The sequence below is a fragment of the Lygodium microphyllum genome, chromosome 30 (assembly GCF_053477565.2).
Source record: "Lygodium microphyllum isolate KBCC chromosome 30, Lygodium_microphyllum_v1.1.10, whole genome shotgun sequence".
Lineage (NCBI taxonomy): Eukaryota > Viridiplantae > Streptophyta > Polypodiopsida > Schizaeales > Lygodiaceae > Lygodium > Lygodium microphyllum.
The window spans coordinates 101,008,358-101,025,483 of NC_141164.1; the positions used below are offsets into that span (position 1 = coordinate 101,008,358).

A 17,126-nucleotide genomic window follows, 5' to 3' on the forward strand; every position below is an offset into this window, starting at 1 on the left:
CGCCCCGGCGCGAAGCGGGGGTGGGTGCTGGACATGTGGCACCCGCCCCCAGGTTCTCTTTTTTTTCTTGTGGGGGAGGTGGGGGCTGCCACGTGGCACCCGCCCTCCACCTCTCGTCAACTAATAGTATAGATTAATCCTCCTCACCTTGGTGGCCCCGATGTAAATATTTTTTCAATCAATACAGACTAGCGTATTATTTAAGAAAAAAATCACTTTCACAAGCTTGTCATGTCATGATATGTATCAGGCGTAGGTATAGTGGCCCCGCTACCCACTAGCGGGTGAACGAATTGACTCATTGTCCGAAGGCACTTTCACACAGAAACTCACTAGTACGGGGGGGATGGTGGTGGCATAACTAGGCCTAGACAGTCTACGCCTTACTCAGATCCCTGTGTCTCTCTTTCTCTCTCCGAGTCTGTGTCTGGACTCTGCGCATCTTCCTGGACCGAGGTCAATCTCGAGAGTAAGAACTCCACGTGCAGGCAGAAGCCATGGCGCCAGAGCCCGTCTCATCTGATCTTTCTGGCGTCCTCCTAGGCATGGGCAATCCCCTCCTCGACATCTCTGCAGTCGTCGAGCCTGCCTTCCTCGAAAAGTAAGCTGCTCTGTTGGGGTTTCCCCCCCCTCTCTCTCTGTGTGCATGTGCTGCTATTTCCTCTGGGCTTTGACCGCCGTCTTATTTATTAAACATGCTACATTGTATACATTTGAGCTTGTCCTCGTCATTTATATTATGCGACGGTGATTTGATGTGATCTGCATCTGCATTCAATTTCCGCCTTGCAGTTATTTGTCTCATTTTTTACATGCTACATTGTATGCATTTGAGTTTGCACTCGTCATTATTTCAGATTTCACAGTGCTTGATGTTGTGATTTGCATCTGTATTCAACTTCCGCCTTGCAGTTGTTTCATGATCACTTAGGGTTTATGGTTTCTCAACTTGCAGGTATGATTTGAAGCTTAATAATGCGATTTTGGCTGAGGAGAAGCATTTGCCTATGTAAGTTGAACCACATTACCCAGCCTCCCATGGGCATTTTGCTTTTCTTGTAGAAGAATGGAGTTCCTTCCTAGGAAGTATGGTCTTTTTCCTGTACTAACACGTTTGCCTTATGCCATTGCTTCCATGACTGCCACCATGAGTGGAAAGATATTATCTGCTTAGATCGTGTCTCAATGTTTGTTGGACTGAACTTTAGCAGCATTGCAAGTGTAGATTTAATGGTAGGGTTGTGAAGCGATTGACTCAGAATGCTGTATCTGCATACCAAATTTTGTCACACAAGGTGGAGGCCAGTTGGCATTCCAGACTCTACTTCCTGATTGGAGGGCAGTGGAGGATTGTGCTTTTACAAGGTCCGATTTTCAAAAAATGGCATGCATGTGCAGTTCTACTCACGTATGCATTGTCTGACCCGTTGCCTTCATTAGATTGTCCACGCTTAGGCTGGAGATCATGATTTTGAGTTTGAATCTGTCTAATAATTATGAAACAATATTGACTTTGGGGTTTATATCCCTTTGCACACAAAAACGGGGAGTTCTTATTCAACTTGTTAGAATGGGTTCCTTGTGATGAACCCTAGCCCTCCATTAGTTGTTTTGCGAGCTCCAAGAGTTGTCATTCATGCTAAGATTTTCCAAGTGATTGTTATGTGTTGGGCCTCTAGATGCAATTGTTAGCGCTAATCACAATTTTCCAATAGGGTGCCTTCCCAATAGGGTGCCTTGATACTCTTGCTAGCCTTGAAGGTTTCATTCAAGGTGTCAATCATGTTAGAGGGCCATTGGCTACAATAGTGCTCTATGTCTCTTTGAGCTTGTCCTTCAAGATTCACATTTTTTTCACCAATTGATTGCATCAAGTGTGAAGCTTATCCACCAACTCCATAAGGCCTCTTGGTTTGTTGGCTTATAGTTTCTTGACCACTTGTTGAACTAATTTTAGTACCAAGGAGGTGATGCTATGATATTAATAGATGGCTTTTGATTGACCTTTCAAACATTAATGTTGCCCATTGAGTAATAGCCTTGTTCGAATGTTGAAAATTTTGGAGTCTACCATTAGTAGTTCTAGGTGGAGATTGGTATTTCTTTGGACTTTAATGGTATGTTTTTGTCGATTTTGACACTCGTGGGATCTGTTTGTGTGCCTTGGCTGGTTTGCCAAATGTTGATGATATGCGATTGAAAATGCAAGATGTTTCATTAATTAGCTATGGTTTTTGTTGCATTTGGCACTTGGACCATGATTAACTATTGATCGATGTGTGATGATAGAATAGAAAGAAAGAGACTATGAATAGATTTGAAGTGAAGCTAGAGCGTGTTTATAATGTTGATGAAGTGGTATGGTTGGAAATGTGAGATGTTTGCCATCAATTGGTTGTGGTTTTTGTTGCATTTGGCACTTGAACCATGATTAACTATTGATTGATATGTGATGATACAACAAAAAGAAAGAGACTACGAACATAGACAAAGTGAAGCTAGAGTGCACACGTAAAAGCTGAAGCATGTGCACACATGAATTCCCCACACACATGCCCCTATGTGCACACTCATGCAAACCATGCTGGATGGTATTGATAGGGAGTATACTCTTGAAATACAAGGGACTCCAAAATTGGATTGGAGATGAGTGATTCCAACCTCAAGTACGATGTAATATGAGAATGAACGAGGTTTCCAAATGAAGAATCCTATGTTGTACCGAAGCCTTTATTAAGGCAAAATGCGGTTGCTGGTGCCAAAAGTGGTGCAGTAATGGAAGCATAAACATGTGTTGAAATAAATTGCTGAACACAAGACAAAAGAAAAGAAAGAGAGAACACAATACAGATGAGAACTTAGATGTATGCTCGAGAAATGGAATCCATATACCAAACATGAGACAATATAGAAACAATGTGAGGCACTGGTTGTGGAGGCATTGGCACTTGCTCCCTCTCCCCAGAAACTGTCAAGTGATGAATGAATGTGGAGGAGGGAGCTTGACAATATATAGGTCAAATAAATGCCTAAAATATGATAGGTTGGCTAGCATTTAATGTTGGCCGATTGGCTGCAAATAATGCCAATCCACAATAAACAATGGCAAATAAAATGCCTAAATAATCTCTGATGCTAGCCTATTGAACTACAAGTCCAGACTCAACCATGAACTGACTAATCTGCTAATACCCTCTCTTAGATCATGGGTGATCTGATATAATACAATATACAATGATAATGTCGCATCATAGTACATATAACAATGTCCATCAGAGTAGAACCATGGATACCCAAGTAGTGGGTGCGCAAGCCACCACCAAGGTGCCTCGGAGAGAACCTGATGTCGATGTTGATCGTACTAGCTCCTGAAGATAGAGAAGATCATAGCAACTCTCAATGTCTATCAACAATGCCTCTGATGTAGCATATGTGACCATCCTGTTACTAATGCCGAGTGCAGAAATGACCATGGATTTCCCATCTTGGGCCAGACCGCCAAAGTGTCCCCTCATGTGAGTTCCAGATAAAAGCCATCCGCTCTTGGTTAAATAACCAGCCCATTATGAACCTAGATGTCAATTCGAGCTTCAAGATTTTGTACCTGCTAGACTTCGTTTGAGGTATCAAGGATGTCCCTCTCTGAATCTTGTACATCTGTATAGAAATATAGATGAGGTACAACTATCCCATTTTACCACACACTCCCTCTTTGGCACTGGAGAGTCGTGAGGGATGACCTCATCACCACCACCACTAGAAAGTAGCTGAGGAAGGGGCTACTAAGCCCTTCCCATGATTCGAATAAGAGGATACCTTCTGCGTCTTGGACTTCGCCTTGGCCGGAGGATTGGAATCAAAATCTGAGGCAAAGGATGACTCGTCGGAGGAGTCCACATCCCGCTTCGTCTTCTACTCCTTTTTTTTCCTGGAAGCCAGTAACTCTTTGCAGTCCTTTCTTAAATGACTCTTCTTGCCACAGTGGTAACATTGTGGCTGTGACTTTTTCATCTTCGAACCCCTCTTTGAAGTTGTAAAAGCCTCACCCGAATCTCCATATAATGTACCATATAATGTATCATCAATGGATGTGCAAGGAGGAGCCATCTATAGAAGAGAAGTAGAGAAGAGAAGGTATTTGGAGAGGGAACACAGCCAAAACACGAGCACAGACTATAAATAGTAAGAGTTCACATGCAGTATAACCCAAAATTTGATCAAAATAAGACAAAAGTTGTTGTAAGAAGTCAAGAAATCAATCAAAAATTGCCAAAAACAGCAAAAACGGTCTAATAATGCAACTGCCCAGCTAGAAGGAGATGTTGAAGCACCAAAATGCAAGCTGAAACAAATGCACAAGCTGTACGAATGTTGATGTCAGCAAAAAACACAAGCAAAACAGGTCGCCGAGTTGAAGCAACAATTGCGTGATCAGTAAGAGTGAAAACAATCTTGAAATTAGCAAGAAAACACAGCGGAAACACAAATCCTAAAATCTGATATCATGTTAGAAGTAGTGCAGTAATGGAAGCATAGACATGTGTTGAAATAAACTGCTGAACACAAGACAAAAGAAAAGAAAGAGAGAACACAATACAAATGAGAACTCAGATGTATGCTCGAGAAATGGAATCCATATACCAAGCATGACACAGTACAAAAGCAATGTGAGTCACCGGCTGTGGAGGCATTGGCACCTGCTCCCTCTCCCTAGAAATGGTCAAGTGATGAATGAATGTGGAGGAGGGATCCTGACAATATATAGGTCAAATAAATGCCTAAAATATGACAGGTTCGCCAACATTTAATGCTGGTCGACTAGCTGTAAATAATGCCAATCCATAATAAACAATGGCAAATAAAATGCCTAAACAATCCCTGATGCTAGCCTATTGAACCACAAGTCCAGACTCAACCATGAACTGATTAATCTGCTAACAATTGAGTGATGTTATAATTGTAGCTATGAGTGATGTTGAAATGGTAGCATGGGAATCCTTGCAAAATGGTAGGAGTTCTCTACTTCTATTGCTTTTCTTCCTTGGTGGTCTCCTTGACTTCTTTATCTTGAACAACCTTCTTGGTTAGTGCCTTCTTATCATGATGTTTCTTGGTCTCCACTTGTTTCTTTGTCCCTTAGGCTTTGGTTGATGAGGGCCCATTGATTGGCTTTTAGGTCAGCCATCATTCGGTTTGCCTTGGTCCTCAATTATTGGTAACACAAATTTAAGCTTGTTGTATTTTTTTAAATCATGTTTTTGGTTGTTCTATCATAGCTTTTCAATGGTTTGTGTTTTTAAATGTGGCATTTGTTGCATTATCACTAATCATGTTTTTGGTGGTTCTATTGTAGCTTCTCATGTCTTATTAAAGCCTTTATCAGGATAAAATGTCACTGTTGCTTTCAAATGCAGCTTTTGTTGTTCTATCATTATTGTTCTATCATAGCTTTTGGTTATCCTATCGCAGCTTTTGTTGCTTTCATGTTGTGTTCAATAATTGCTTTGTGGCTTTGTCAATATGTATGTTGTCCATTTAAACTTGTGGCTCTCGTTGTTTTGTTATGTGTGGTTGTCTTCAATTGTTATATTTTGAGATGGGACTACCTCTTGTTGCCACTTGGGACATGCAAAAGACAATGTAAGCATCAATGAGATGCATTAATCAAGAGGAAGCAATATACAAGTGGTTGAAAGAGTATATACTGGTAGGTTACACCTTTAGAGAAGGTAGTGTTAAGGGTAAAGGTGCTTGTGCCTAGTCGCCTATGTATTAGCTACATTGACAGTACTCACATTGTGTATTAGTTATCTGCATACTTGTATCCTGCAAGTGGCAGGTGCCCATCACTATCACTTTATTCTCTATTCTTTTAGTGACATTTGAATAAAGGGAAGGCGAGTCGCACATTGTGATTGTTGGAGTTTCCACACCTTCTCTCTCTCTCTCTCTCTCTCTCTCTCTCGATTTTACTTCTTCCACTATAGCTTCTGCTTTCACTTTGTGCTTTCACTTTAGGGCTCACTCCCTTCAATTGGTATCAAAGCTATCTTCCTTGAGAGCTCGAGCTCAACCCGGTATTACTTTAGCTTGTGGAGAATACCTTTAGTTCATAGTTTTCATGGGAGCCATGGATCAGCTTGAAGTGGTATGTATTGTGGATCACTTACTTTCTAGCTTGTTTAGGTATGTTTGGGAACTTCATTGAGCTTCCCTTGAGTTCCACTTGAGCTCCATTGATATCAATATGACTAGCAGAGCTCCCATGACAATAGACATAATCTGTGCTGATTGGGTTGCTCTCCTTCTTGCTCAGATTTGCTTCATCTTACCTCATCTCTAGCTTTTGGCATTGCTTTCGTCCTTGAGCAATTGCTTGGTATTGTACCCCGCACATTTGGTATGAGTTTGGGCATTGGGCATCAGTTGGAGCATTTGGGTTCAACCATCAGCTCACAGTTTAAGATAGTTTGCTGTAATATAGTTTTGGACAGTTCTTTATACATTGTCTGGAGGTTACTTATGCTTCTTGGGATATTTATTTGATATCGGATCATTTGGGAATGCTATGTTAATGTCTTTGAATGCTATTAGACTGATTTGAGCACTCATTTGCTTAGTTTTACATAGGTTATTTATTGCTGTAATAAGCAAAGATGAATGCTATTTTGTTAGAGAAACTTCATGCCTATTGCTTGTTGATGCTTATTGACTACTTAGCATGCTACATTGATGTCTATGATTGATGTCACATACTTGGTTATGCTTTTGGAATGCTCTTGGATTGAGATTAAAGCATGGTTTTATTGACTTTAACTGTCATTTTTTCCAACAAGTATTCATTTGGGATACTTCATGTCTCTTATCATTAGATGATACATGAGTCATTTGTTAGATGTATTATGATATGGATGCTACATTCTTGGTTGTGTTATGACGGACATTGAGCTTTATATTCGACTTGCACTTGAGCTATCTTGGAGCTTGGACACTTGACATTGTTTGTCATTCGCTTTGCTGGTTACATTGGGTTTGATGCTCCTAATGTTTGTTACTTGGATCTTAGATGTATGGATGTTACTCACATGAGGTTTTAAGCTTTGCTTGCTCGTCTAGCATACGACTTTTGTTCTAGTGGGAGCTATTACTTGACACTGGGATGTACTACAAAGCATTTGGTTATACAGTTGAGCTTGAGCTTACTACAGTGAGACAATGGAACTCATTGTGACATGTATATGTTCTCTGATACTCATTGGATGTAGTTACCCTATCATGGGCTAATTTGATCTTTTGCCTTGGACTTGGCACTTATGTTTGTCAAAGTGTTGTCAATGGTATTTATATGCCTTTGGGGTATGTATTGAGCCTTGCTCAATGTGTTATGTATGTGGTAGTTTTCTTTATTTATCTTGAGATCTACCTTGGGCTTGATATCTATACCTCTTGCATGTGGTTATTGACACACTGCAGTTGTGATAGTTCTCAATGTTTATTGTTCTTGGCTTTTCTTTTCTTGGTTGCTTACAGTTGATTGTTTGTATATTGTTGCAATTTATTACAGCAACTTGTCATTTTAGTTCTATGCAATCTATTTGAGGGCAGTTACTTGGATTTGATAGTTTCTTGCCTACAGTTTGTGGACACCTCATTACTTTGGTAGTATCCCTTGTTTTCAGCTTGATTTGGCATTGGTTTTGGGGTTGATTTGCAAGCTATTATAGCAGCTTGCATTGCAAGAGGTTTCAAAGTCCTAAAATAGGCTAGGACAATCTAATCTCTATTGAGATGTCTAAGAAAGCCTTCTTTTTAGCATCCTCTTGTATGGCGAGGCCATGAAACTAGAAGAAGAAAGAACTCCACCTTGTTTGGAAGTTTTGAGCTTTGCATGTCTCCTAAGTTGAGCCTAGATTTTGTCGTGTGATGACTATTGCTTTTTTTGCAACAAGGCCATTGGCCTTGAGTCTTTAGATTACTTAGGGAGATACTCTCTTCCTTGGATTAATAGGGGATAATTGATACAACTATATAAACTTTGGTGTTCTTGCATCAAAAGATATGTACTTGGAGCCTTATAAGTTGGAGTCACATACTACATGCGAGGCAGCCTGTAATCTATTAGATCTCTATGAAGGTAGCATGCTAGCAAGTGGTATTTTTTGTTGTTGCTCCAATTCAGCTTGTTTGGGCCACATCTAGAAGTTGAGAGGGGGTCTTAGGCTGTAGCAGTTTGTTGTTACTTGCCTACGATCCCTACAATGAGTTTATGCAAGGCATTAATAGCTTTGTCCACTTGTAAGTCATAGGGTCTTTGAGGATTTGGGATATATGCTTTTTGGGTGGTTAACCTAGTTTGCTGAGTTTCATATATTTGTCCTCGTATATAGACAGACCTGGCTCTCTTTTTCTTTAGCCTTTTGGCCTTCATCCTAACAAGGCTACTTCTTTACAACACCCTTATTGAAGTGTGAAGTGAATCATGCTCAATGGCTGTCCTATACCTCAGTTCCTTTCATATGCTCTTGTTTGGTGCTCCATTTCCATCTTTGCTCATGTTTTTGATAGTCTTCCTCTCATTGAGGGCCAGTCAATAGAGCTGATTCTAAGCTCTCTGGGGGTGTTTACGAGTCTCCCCCTTTTTGATGAGTGGAATGGTTGACTCTCTTGTGGGTGAGACGAATAAAGAAAAGTTTGAGTATCTGGGTCCTTCCAATCTATCATTGCCATGGGTCAATGCTGCTTGTTGTGAAGCAACTTACCATTATGTAAAGCAACTTACCTTTGTGTATGACTTTGATAGAAGGATGATTGTGCCACAAGGTCAGTATGGGACACTAAGCTCCAACACTTTGCAGCCAATTACTTATCATTGCCAATGTGCGCCATCAAGGCTAACTTCCCACAGGAATGCTTTAGGGATATCCTGGTAACTTGGAGAAAACCTGATGGGTGTGCTGGTACAAGAAGGCAGATGATTTTAAAGAATCAATCTTTTGGATTTCAGGGTATAAAGTTTCTTAATTCTGCCACTTTGGACCAGTGTCTTGTGGTATGTTGATAGTCAACACAATGTTCCGTGCACTCCAGATGAGTTATTCATTGATGTATGCTATTGTTTTGCATAGGTATAAGGAGCTAGCAGACAAAGCTGATGTGGAGTACATTGCTGGAGGTAAATATGTGGATCCACTATGACTCCTTTTTAGACTATGGTGTTTCATATTTGAAATTTCTCTCATCTTGGATGTTGTGGGTTGTAAAATAGGTGCAACACAGAATACCATTCGGGTTGCTCAGGTATATGTGAACTTTTCCATTTTGCCTGGATATTCTGCAGTTTACTTTATTAAGGCCCAAAGTCAAAAGTTATGCTTGCTTTGACAGTGGATGCTGCAAGTCCGAGGTGCATCAAGCTATATGGGCTGCATTGGAAAGGACAAGTTTGGTCAAGAGATGTACAAGAGCTCTACAGCTTCTGGAGTGAATGTGTGTTTGAGCCCTTTCAACTCTTTAATGTTCATTTCAGTGTTCAGCAACAATCTTGTCATTTTATCCACCAGATTAAGATAGGTTCATGTGGACATTCAAGTTTTAGGACGTCAATCTGACCAGGTTCATTATTATGAAGATGAGACAACGCCAACAGGCACGTGTGCTGTCCTTGTCCATGGAGGAGAAAGGTATGTCTACTCTTTGGTCAAACAATTTATGGGCTTCTTGTCTGGCTGAACTCACCTATTTCATTGTAGCTGTGGAAATGGCCTCTCTGCCATGTGCTGCCCAGTATGAACACTGAATTAGCTTCTATGTCAGAATGGGTATTTGGGCCTGAAAGATGCTGGATTTACTGATACACAGTTTGCTAGAATGTATTGAAAAATATTATAGAGCAGGCCCAGCAGCTAAAAGCTTCTGTCCAATTGAGTACAGAAGTTGCATTGTCTTACTTTTTATATGGAGTGGTGGTGACTCTCAACAAGCTTATAGTGATTGAACCACGAACAGTCTAACCTGTATGGCTACAGTGTTAGGACTTACTTTTAGAGAGTCTAGTCTAGTTTTGATATTGAGATTTTGTTCAAAACTCAAAAGGCTATATTTATTCTTGAGTTTAAAAGCTTTCTTGATTGCCATGCTATCTATTTATTCCGGTTTTGTGGGTTTAAATAAGTTTTGAATGCAAATGGTCCAGATACTAAACGATTAAATCATATATTCTCATTGCTTTCTGTTGTATGATGTTTTGGCTGTGTCATGCTCTGAGGCTTCTGAAATCTCCCCAAGCTCTCAAGGTTTTGAACCCTAAAACTGTGTTTTTCCACTGCATCGATCTGGAAAGTGGCTGACATCTCATGACCTCAAACAGATAAGGCTTCCTTCATGGGACACTGACTTGGAAAGGTTCCCTTCTATATTGAAATTTACACAGACAACTGGTGAAATGTAATAATGCCCATGGACTGAGGCACATGCTAGTTAGCCTAGTACCGATTTCATTTTTTCTTGATTGCTGAATGTTCTTGTGTCATGGTGTGCTGGGAGAAGAGGGGCTGAGCGGCTTGTGAGGTGTTGTCATCAAATTTGCATATGTTGGAGGTTAAGTCTTGGTCTTGCTTTTTCCTTAGGTCCCTTGTGGCCAACTTATCAGCTGCCAATTGTTACAAATCGGAACATTTGAAAAGGCCTGAGAATTGGGCTTTAGGTATAGCTTTTTGCCAACTCTCTTTTGGGCCAGGTATTTGCTATATATGAAGCTTTAGTCTTCTATTTTGGCAGTTGAAAAGGCAAAGTTTGTCTACATGGCTGGATTCTTCTTAACGGTCTCACCTGAATCTATAATGCTTGTGGCTAAACATGCTGCTGAGAAAGGGAAGGTGCTACTTTTTCTCTCCCTCTGTGAATTGTCCTAAAACAAACACCTCCCTTCCCCACTATTTCTTCTGTGTCCCCGTCACAGCTAGTACAACCACTAGTGTGAAGGTGTAAATTTTCTTTCATTTGCAGGTCTTTTCCATGAACTTATCTGCACCCTTCATCTGTGAGTATTTCAAGCAGCCGTTGATGGAAGCTTTGGCGTGAGTACATTAATTTTAGCTTTTATCTTTTTGTTTGCTTTTTCAAGCTCATAATTTACTGCATTGAACAAAATGTTCATGGTCTTACTATTGGTGCAGGTATGTGGATTTTCTTTTTGGAAATGAGACTGAAGCCAGAACATTTGCCAAAGTACAAGGGTGGGAGGTAATTATGACATTTTCAATACAATAGGCAGTTTCTTTGGAGGGGCTTGTATGGATTTAGTGAGTAGTATGGCTTCAAACTCTGCAGACAGATGATGTGAAGGAAATTGCTCTCAAGATTGCGGCCTTGCCCAAGGCATGTGGAACACACAAACGCATAGCTGTTATTACACAGGGGTCTGAGGCAACTGTTGTAGCAGAGGATGGGAAGGTAGGGTGGTTTCAACATAGTGGACGTGATTTGCTTATTCTCTTATGGGTGCTAATTATACACCTGTGTCCTCAGAGTTTGGAGTTCCCTGTGGTGAAAATCGCTAGAGAAAAGATTGTAGATACAAACGGAGCAGGTTCTCTCTCTCTCTCTCACATGCATCATACATGCGCACATAGACATGCTTGCTTGCTCATTCTCTATATCTCACCTGTTTCTTGTGCATTTGTGTGTGTTTTCTGTTATGATACTTTCTGAATATGTTGTTCTGTCAGGCCAGGCAATCCTTGCACCATTTGGGGTGCAAAAATTCCCTAGGTTTTCTTCCTTGTTCAGTCATTTATGCTTTAAGAAAAATCAAACAGCTATCACTATTATTGGGTCATCACGGAGAGTTTTTACGAGTGATTTTGTGTTCAGAAACTACTTTGCAAGGTTTTTTGTCCTCTTTTTTATCTTCCCAAACACTTGGATGTCTCCTCCCTTTCTTTGCATGGGGATGCAAACCTCAGTTGAAAGCCAAACTTTGTTATTTTGGGTGGAACATTCTGATGCACTGTCAGATCAATAGACTGCTCCAAATAGTTTGACTGTTGTGTGAAGATATTCTCTTTTGTTAATCTGAATGGATGCTGCCAGTTCAATGGATTGCATTACAGACCTAGTTTTAAGTAGGCCAAAGTTTATGCTTTTTGTCTATAGAGTGGAAAGGTTTTGGAGATGGTTGTTCTTGGACAAGTGAATAATCAGTTGATGTGCTCTGTAGATCAAAATAGAAAAGGGCTTCTGTAGCATGGTGTGCTGCAGCTTGCTAGCTGAGCTTGAGGACAGGAAAGAGAAGTTGCAAAGCTGAAATTTTAGAGAGATGGATTAGGATATGGATGGACCCTAGCGTGTGACATTCCGTTGTTGGTTCTAATTCATACATAATCTTTATGGTTGGGAGTGTCTAATACCCATGTTTTTAACTGAAATAGACATGCACAATAGCAAAAAAGGCAGGACAATAGCAGTAGGGTGTACTTACGACAAACCTGCATAGTGTTGACTATGAGTGTCCGGGCCACAAGATGACTGGCCACAACTGATTTAAGTGACTAAATTGATGATAAACAGACGGAGTGTCAGAGCTTCGTAATGTCTCCCAGTGACTCCGTGATTCAGTGATGGGGATTGGAAACAGGGGATGACATCAGCATGTACTGCAAGCAGTTTTCACCTTATTTGATCCTTATGAATTTGATATTCATAGAATATGCTTCTCATACAGCATCCAAATGGGAAGCTGGATTACTTTCTAGGAGGTGCCCTTATGTTGGAAGCACTGCTTTTATCTGTTGAGAAGCTGTCATTACTGTGTAGTGCAGTCGATTGTTGGAGAGACAAATATGGTTATGACTTTGTGTCAATGCTTGTCGTGGATTCTTCTGTGACATTCTGGAATCTAGTTGGCTGCATAAACGGTGTTTTTTAATGTCTTCATGACAAAGTCCACTCTCGTCGTCCATATTATGGTGATTTTACATGCAGGGATAGACCCACATGTTGAAGGTTTGTTTGCTTCTGCTAATTGCTGTGTCCTTCCATCCAGGTGATGCATTCGTTGGAGGCTTCTTATCTCAGCTTGTTCAGGGAAAGACCTTACAGGAGTGTGTAAGAGCTGGACACTATGCTGCCAGTGTGATAATACAGGAATCGGGCTGCAAATATCCAGAGAAGCCAAACTTTTCATAAGCCTGTTTGCAATCATTGTTTCTCAATGAAAACTTCATTCCAATTAAGTTAGGCTTCTTTGTTCCACCATATCCTTTGGACAGGCCATCCGTCATACGGCTTCTATATTGTATAATTTGAGAAAGGAGGGAGTATGCAATCTTGTGCTAAGCAGACCATTTTCGAGCCTGTCAGTGCTTTATTGGATCATTCAAGATTTTTTTTTTTTTGGTCTTCTCAGTGCACATATATGCAAGAAAGCTTCTGTGAACCTTCCTGCTTGGTGCTTCCTTTGACTGGCCCATTGCAATACAAGTTTTATAGCCCATTGCAATACAACTTTTATCTGTGCTTAACTTTCTCTTGGATTCCAAGGGCCATGACGAGAATTTCAAGTGGTTAAGTTTGAACCAGAGAAGATCACATCCTATTATGTCTGAACTTTCACAAGCTGAGAGAAGAATCAGATTGTCTGACATCTAATTTGATTGCACCTTTGTTTTTATTGATTTGAGAGGGAGCAGCCTTCCAGGCATGAGTCTATGCCTGGGTTATATTGGCTTTTGGGAGTTTCCCTGAAAAGTTCAATCATATGCCAAAATACCTGCATTGAATTATGCATTTGTGACAAGTTTTCTGTGAGGCAGATCTAGTTTATCATTGTTTATGCTTTAGTGTTTTCAACTATACCTTATGGTCAGTATACGATCACAATGTATCTCCCAGTTAACTAGCTCTTTGTAAGTCTGTTAATAAGAAGGGCTTGATTCTTTCCTTTATCAGCTCTTCTTAGCTGCAAGTGAAAAGCAAAATGCCTTCAAAGGATCACTTCAAAGCTTGATTGAATTATGTGTGCTCTTCTTAGCTGTAAGTAAAAAGCAAAATGTTTTCAAAGGATCTCTTTAAAGCATTTTCTAGTTACTACAATGAAGATAATTAGTATGGTGGCCATGAGGTGCCTCAAATGAGTTTAGGATAGGAACGTGTAGTGTGCTTGTGCTCAGTAGTGCCAACAAGCCTGTGTGCAGCTTCAGTGTTGGAAATCAAGGGCATGGAACATATTATGTATGTAGAGTCCACAAGGCTAGAGAGGAAGGTAGTCCATCTTTAAATCTATGTAGCCATGTACTTGGTACACCTTCCCATTGAATGAGAGCAATGTGGCTCACTTGGATCTTGCAAGAAATTGATCGTGTGGTGTAATGGGGTATCGGTCATCAATTTCTTGCAAGATCTTAGAGGTAGCTGGGAATGTAGTTGTAAGGGAGCTAACACTTGGAAAGCAAGCTCACGCTTGGAGATACTCTAATGGTGTGGTGCACCTACCCCTGCATCAAACCTGACACCAAAGAGCAGAGTTCAAAACTCAAGAAAGTCGCAGTGCAAATTGATTTAGACTTTGGTAGCAATGCATGAAGAAAAGCTATATGGATTGCAAAGCAAGCACATTTTTTCACTGCAATGAAATTTTTTAACGTAATGGCCAAAGGAGCTTAGCATATTTTAGTGCGAATATATGTTGCGTGCTAGAGGTTTGTGCACATATGTTAATGATGTATTCCTACCTGACATAACTCTTGTAGAAGCTCAGATCAAGGCAATGATTGATGGAAACAAATTGAAAGATCAACATAGTCCGGTCTCAAACAAAGATGCCAAGAAAACAATTGCAGATAATATCAGTAGGAACTTTAGGCTTTAAAATAACTTGGTACAACTCAATTGCTTTGGAGGTGGTTGAAACTTCAAGGCTTTGGGTGGCCGTAAAGCATACTAGTCACAAGTTTCTAAGAAAAATTACTAGTAAGAGCAAAGCTTTTGTTGTTATTTCGTCACAAATATTCATCAAGCACATTCTTGTATTTTGAGACCTTGTGATTCAAGCGAAGTGATAGGTGATGGTGGGGCACAAAGATGTTAAAAGGTAAGCTCTTTGAGGGGAATGCAACCTTCTTGGAAGCTTGCTTCCTAGGGAGGATAGGATATGTGAAGGTTATCTAGTATTTTAGGGCATCTTTGATGCACTTTATTGTTGTTTTTTAGTCTCCTACCTTTTAGTGCATCAAGATGAGATTGTTCCTTTCTAACGATGTGATTTATTCTTTTTGATACTCCCCTATGACTTATTCAATAAAATGGCAAAGAAAACTCCTTGATGTTGCTAAAAGATTTCTAATTCCGACAACTCCTTGATGTTGCTAGGGGTTTCCAATTTGAGCCATTGATGTTTGGCTCCAAACTCTTAAATCATTAGTAACCAATTAATTTAGCCTTTGTAGCACAAGGGTCTACCAAGGTGATCTTGTGTGATTTTAATTCTAGTTGGTTTTCTACACAGTTCATTTTGATCCCATCATAGACTTAGGAGAAAAATTGATGATATTCATTTATTATCAAGTGATCTTTATGGTATTTCCTTAAATCAAGAATTCAATATTCCTTTAAGAATTCTTGATGCTTAAAAGTATATTTCACAAAGTAAATGAAGCATTTCTATTTAAGTAGGATAGAGACAATCATCAAGCATCACTATTTTCATGTCTTGATTGTTATAACCATGATTTCTTATTGATGTTATCAGACAATCGTTTTTGCCTTTGACAATCACATCCAAAAATAGGCATTGGTTTTTATAATACCAATTCTTAGATGCTAGATAAACTTTTCAAATGGAAAACATACTCACTTCCTCACTATCCTTTCCTATTTAACATATTTTAGTTGCTAGGTTAGATTTTCCTAAAATATGTCCTTTTAGCTTAATTGATTTACATGCAACAATTGAATTCCATAATGAAAATTTAAGGCGAAGACTCTCCTACTCTTGGCCTAATTAAAGTGGTAAATCAACAACAAAGCATAGCATTTTCCTAGCCATTTTCTTATCAAATTCCTAATCTTGGACTAATTAAAGTGGTAAATTAACAATAAAGCATAGCATTTTCCTAGCCATTTTCTTATTGAATTATGGTTCTGTATTGGCATAGAAACATAAAAGAAACCATGATTACATTCTTGAACCTTACATAGATTTTGTAGAAGAATATGGTAGCATAATGATTTTCTCATGGCTTGTTATTAATGATGGGGTGTGCTTGAAGCCAACTTAACTTCTCTAATTATTATATACAGATTTCTATAAAAAATTGAATAGCACAATGGCTTGCTCATGGTCCATTATAAATTTCAAGAGGCACATGAAAATTTTAATTTCTTTAAAAAATGATATTAGATAAGCAAAATTAGACATAACAACTTGCTCAAGGTTCATTGCAAATGATAAAAAGCATAATAAATATAGCTTGATTCTCCAAATAAAGAAGGATTAACATTCTTTGAAAATGAGCAACATAATGACTCACTCATGGCTTGATATACATGATAAGAAACCTTGATATTTGTACTATAGATCCACAAATCCCTTGACGGCACGCAAACTTCTTCACTAGGTGTTATGAAAAGCTTAATGATACCATGAAGGTTGTCATACACATTGATAAAAAAGATTTAAATGCATTGCACACAAAAATGATGCCATTAGATTGTATCAAGCATCTTGCGTATATGTACATGCATATGTATGCATGCACACATAGAAAAATGATGCTATTAGACTATATAGAGCATCTTGGAAAGCTCTAGTGAGATTTCAATTTTCCCCCTTTTTGTGATATAGCTAGGGTGCTTAGGGTTTTGAGTCATTTACAATGACCATAAGAGTCAAACACCCATGCATTTGCATGATGCTTGTGTGTGTAAGTTTAGATGGTGATTTGTTTTCCATTATTTTCCATTATTTCAATTTATTTCAATAATATGTTCCATGGAGTTTGGTTTTATCATATGTTTGATAAATGAATGTTGAAGCTTCTATTATATACAATGATTGTTAATTGGCCTTTGTTTGATTGCTTTGAGTGTCCATATCAATTGAATATTATTGCAAATTAATCAATACAAAA

The 17,126-nt window shown here is 39.3% G+C and overlaps 1 protein-coding gene across 1 annotated transcript; it reads left to right on the forward strand.

The window, feature by feature from the left end:
* Window positions 1-294: 294 nt before the first annotated feature.
* On the forward strand, window positions 295-13,503 carry LOC148010182 (adenosine kinase 1-like). Its single transcript, XM_087673388.1, has 13 exons — window positions 295-601; window positions 956-1,009; window positions 9,126-9,172; window positions 9,266-9,297; window positions 9,385-9,486; window positions 9,613-9,680; window positions 10,626-10,702; window positions 10,777-10,874; window positions 11,005-11,075; window positions 11,175-11,241; window positions 11,329-11,451; window positions 11,527-11,587; window positions 13,043-13,503. The coding sequence occupies exons 1-13, from the start codon at window positions 498-500 to the stop codon at window positions 13,183-13,185; spliced, it is 1,047 nt and encodes a 348-aa protein (XP_087529514.1). The 5' UTR covers window positions 295-497; the 3' UTR covers window positions 13,186-13,503.
* The last annotated feature ends 3,623 nt before the right edge of the window (window positions 13,504-17,126 follow it).

What these genes read in the sequence shown, in the direction of transcription:
- LOC148010182 (XM_087673388.1), top strand. Translation starts at nt 498, where the DNA reads ATGGCGCCAGAGCCCGTCTCATCTGATCTTTCTGGCGTCCTCCTAGGC. An exon ending in CCAAAGTACAAGGGTGGGAG is followed by an intron (nt 11,242 to 11,328) that starts GTAATTATGACA and finishes CAAACTCTGCAG; the next exon opens with ACAGATGATGTGAAGGAAAT. An exon ending in TGTAGATACAAACGGAGCAG is followed by an intron (nt 11,588 to 13,042) that starts GTTCTCTCTCTC and finishes CCTTCCATCCAG; the next exon opens with GTGATGCATTCGTTGGAGGC.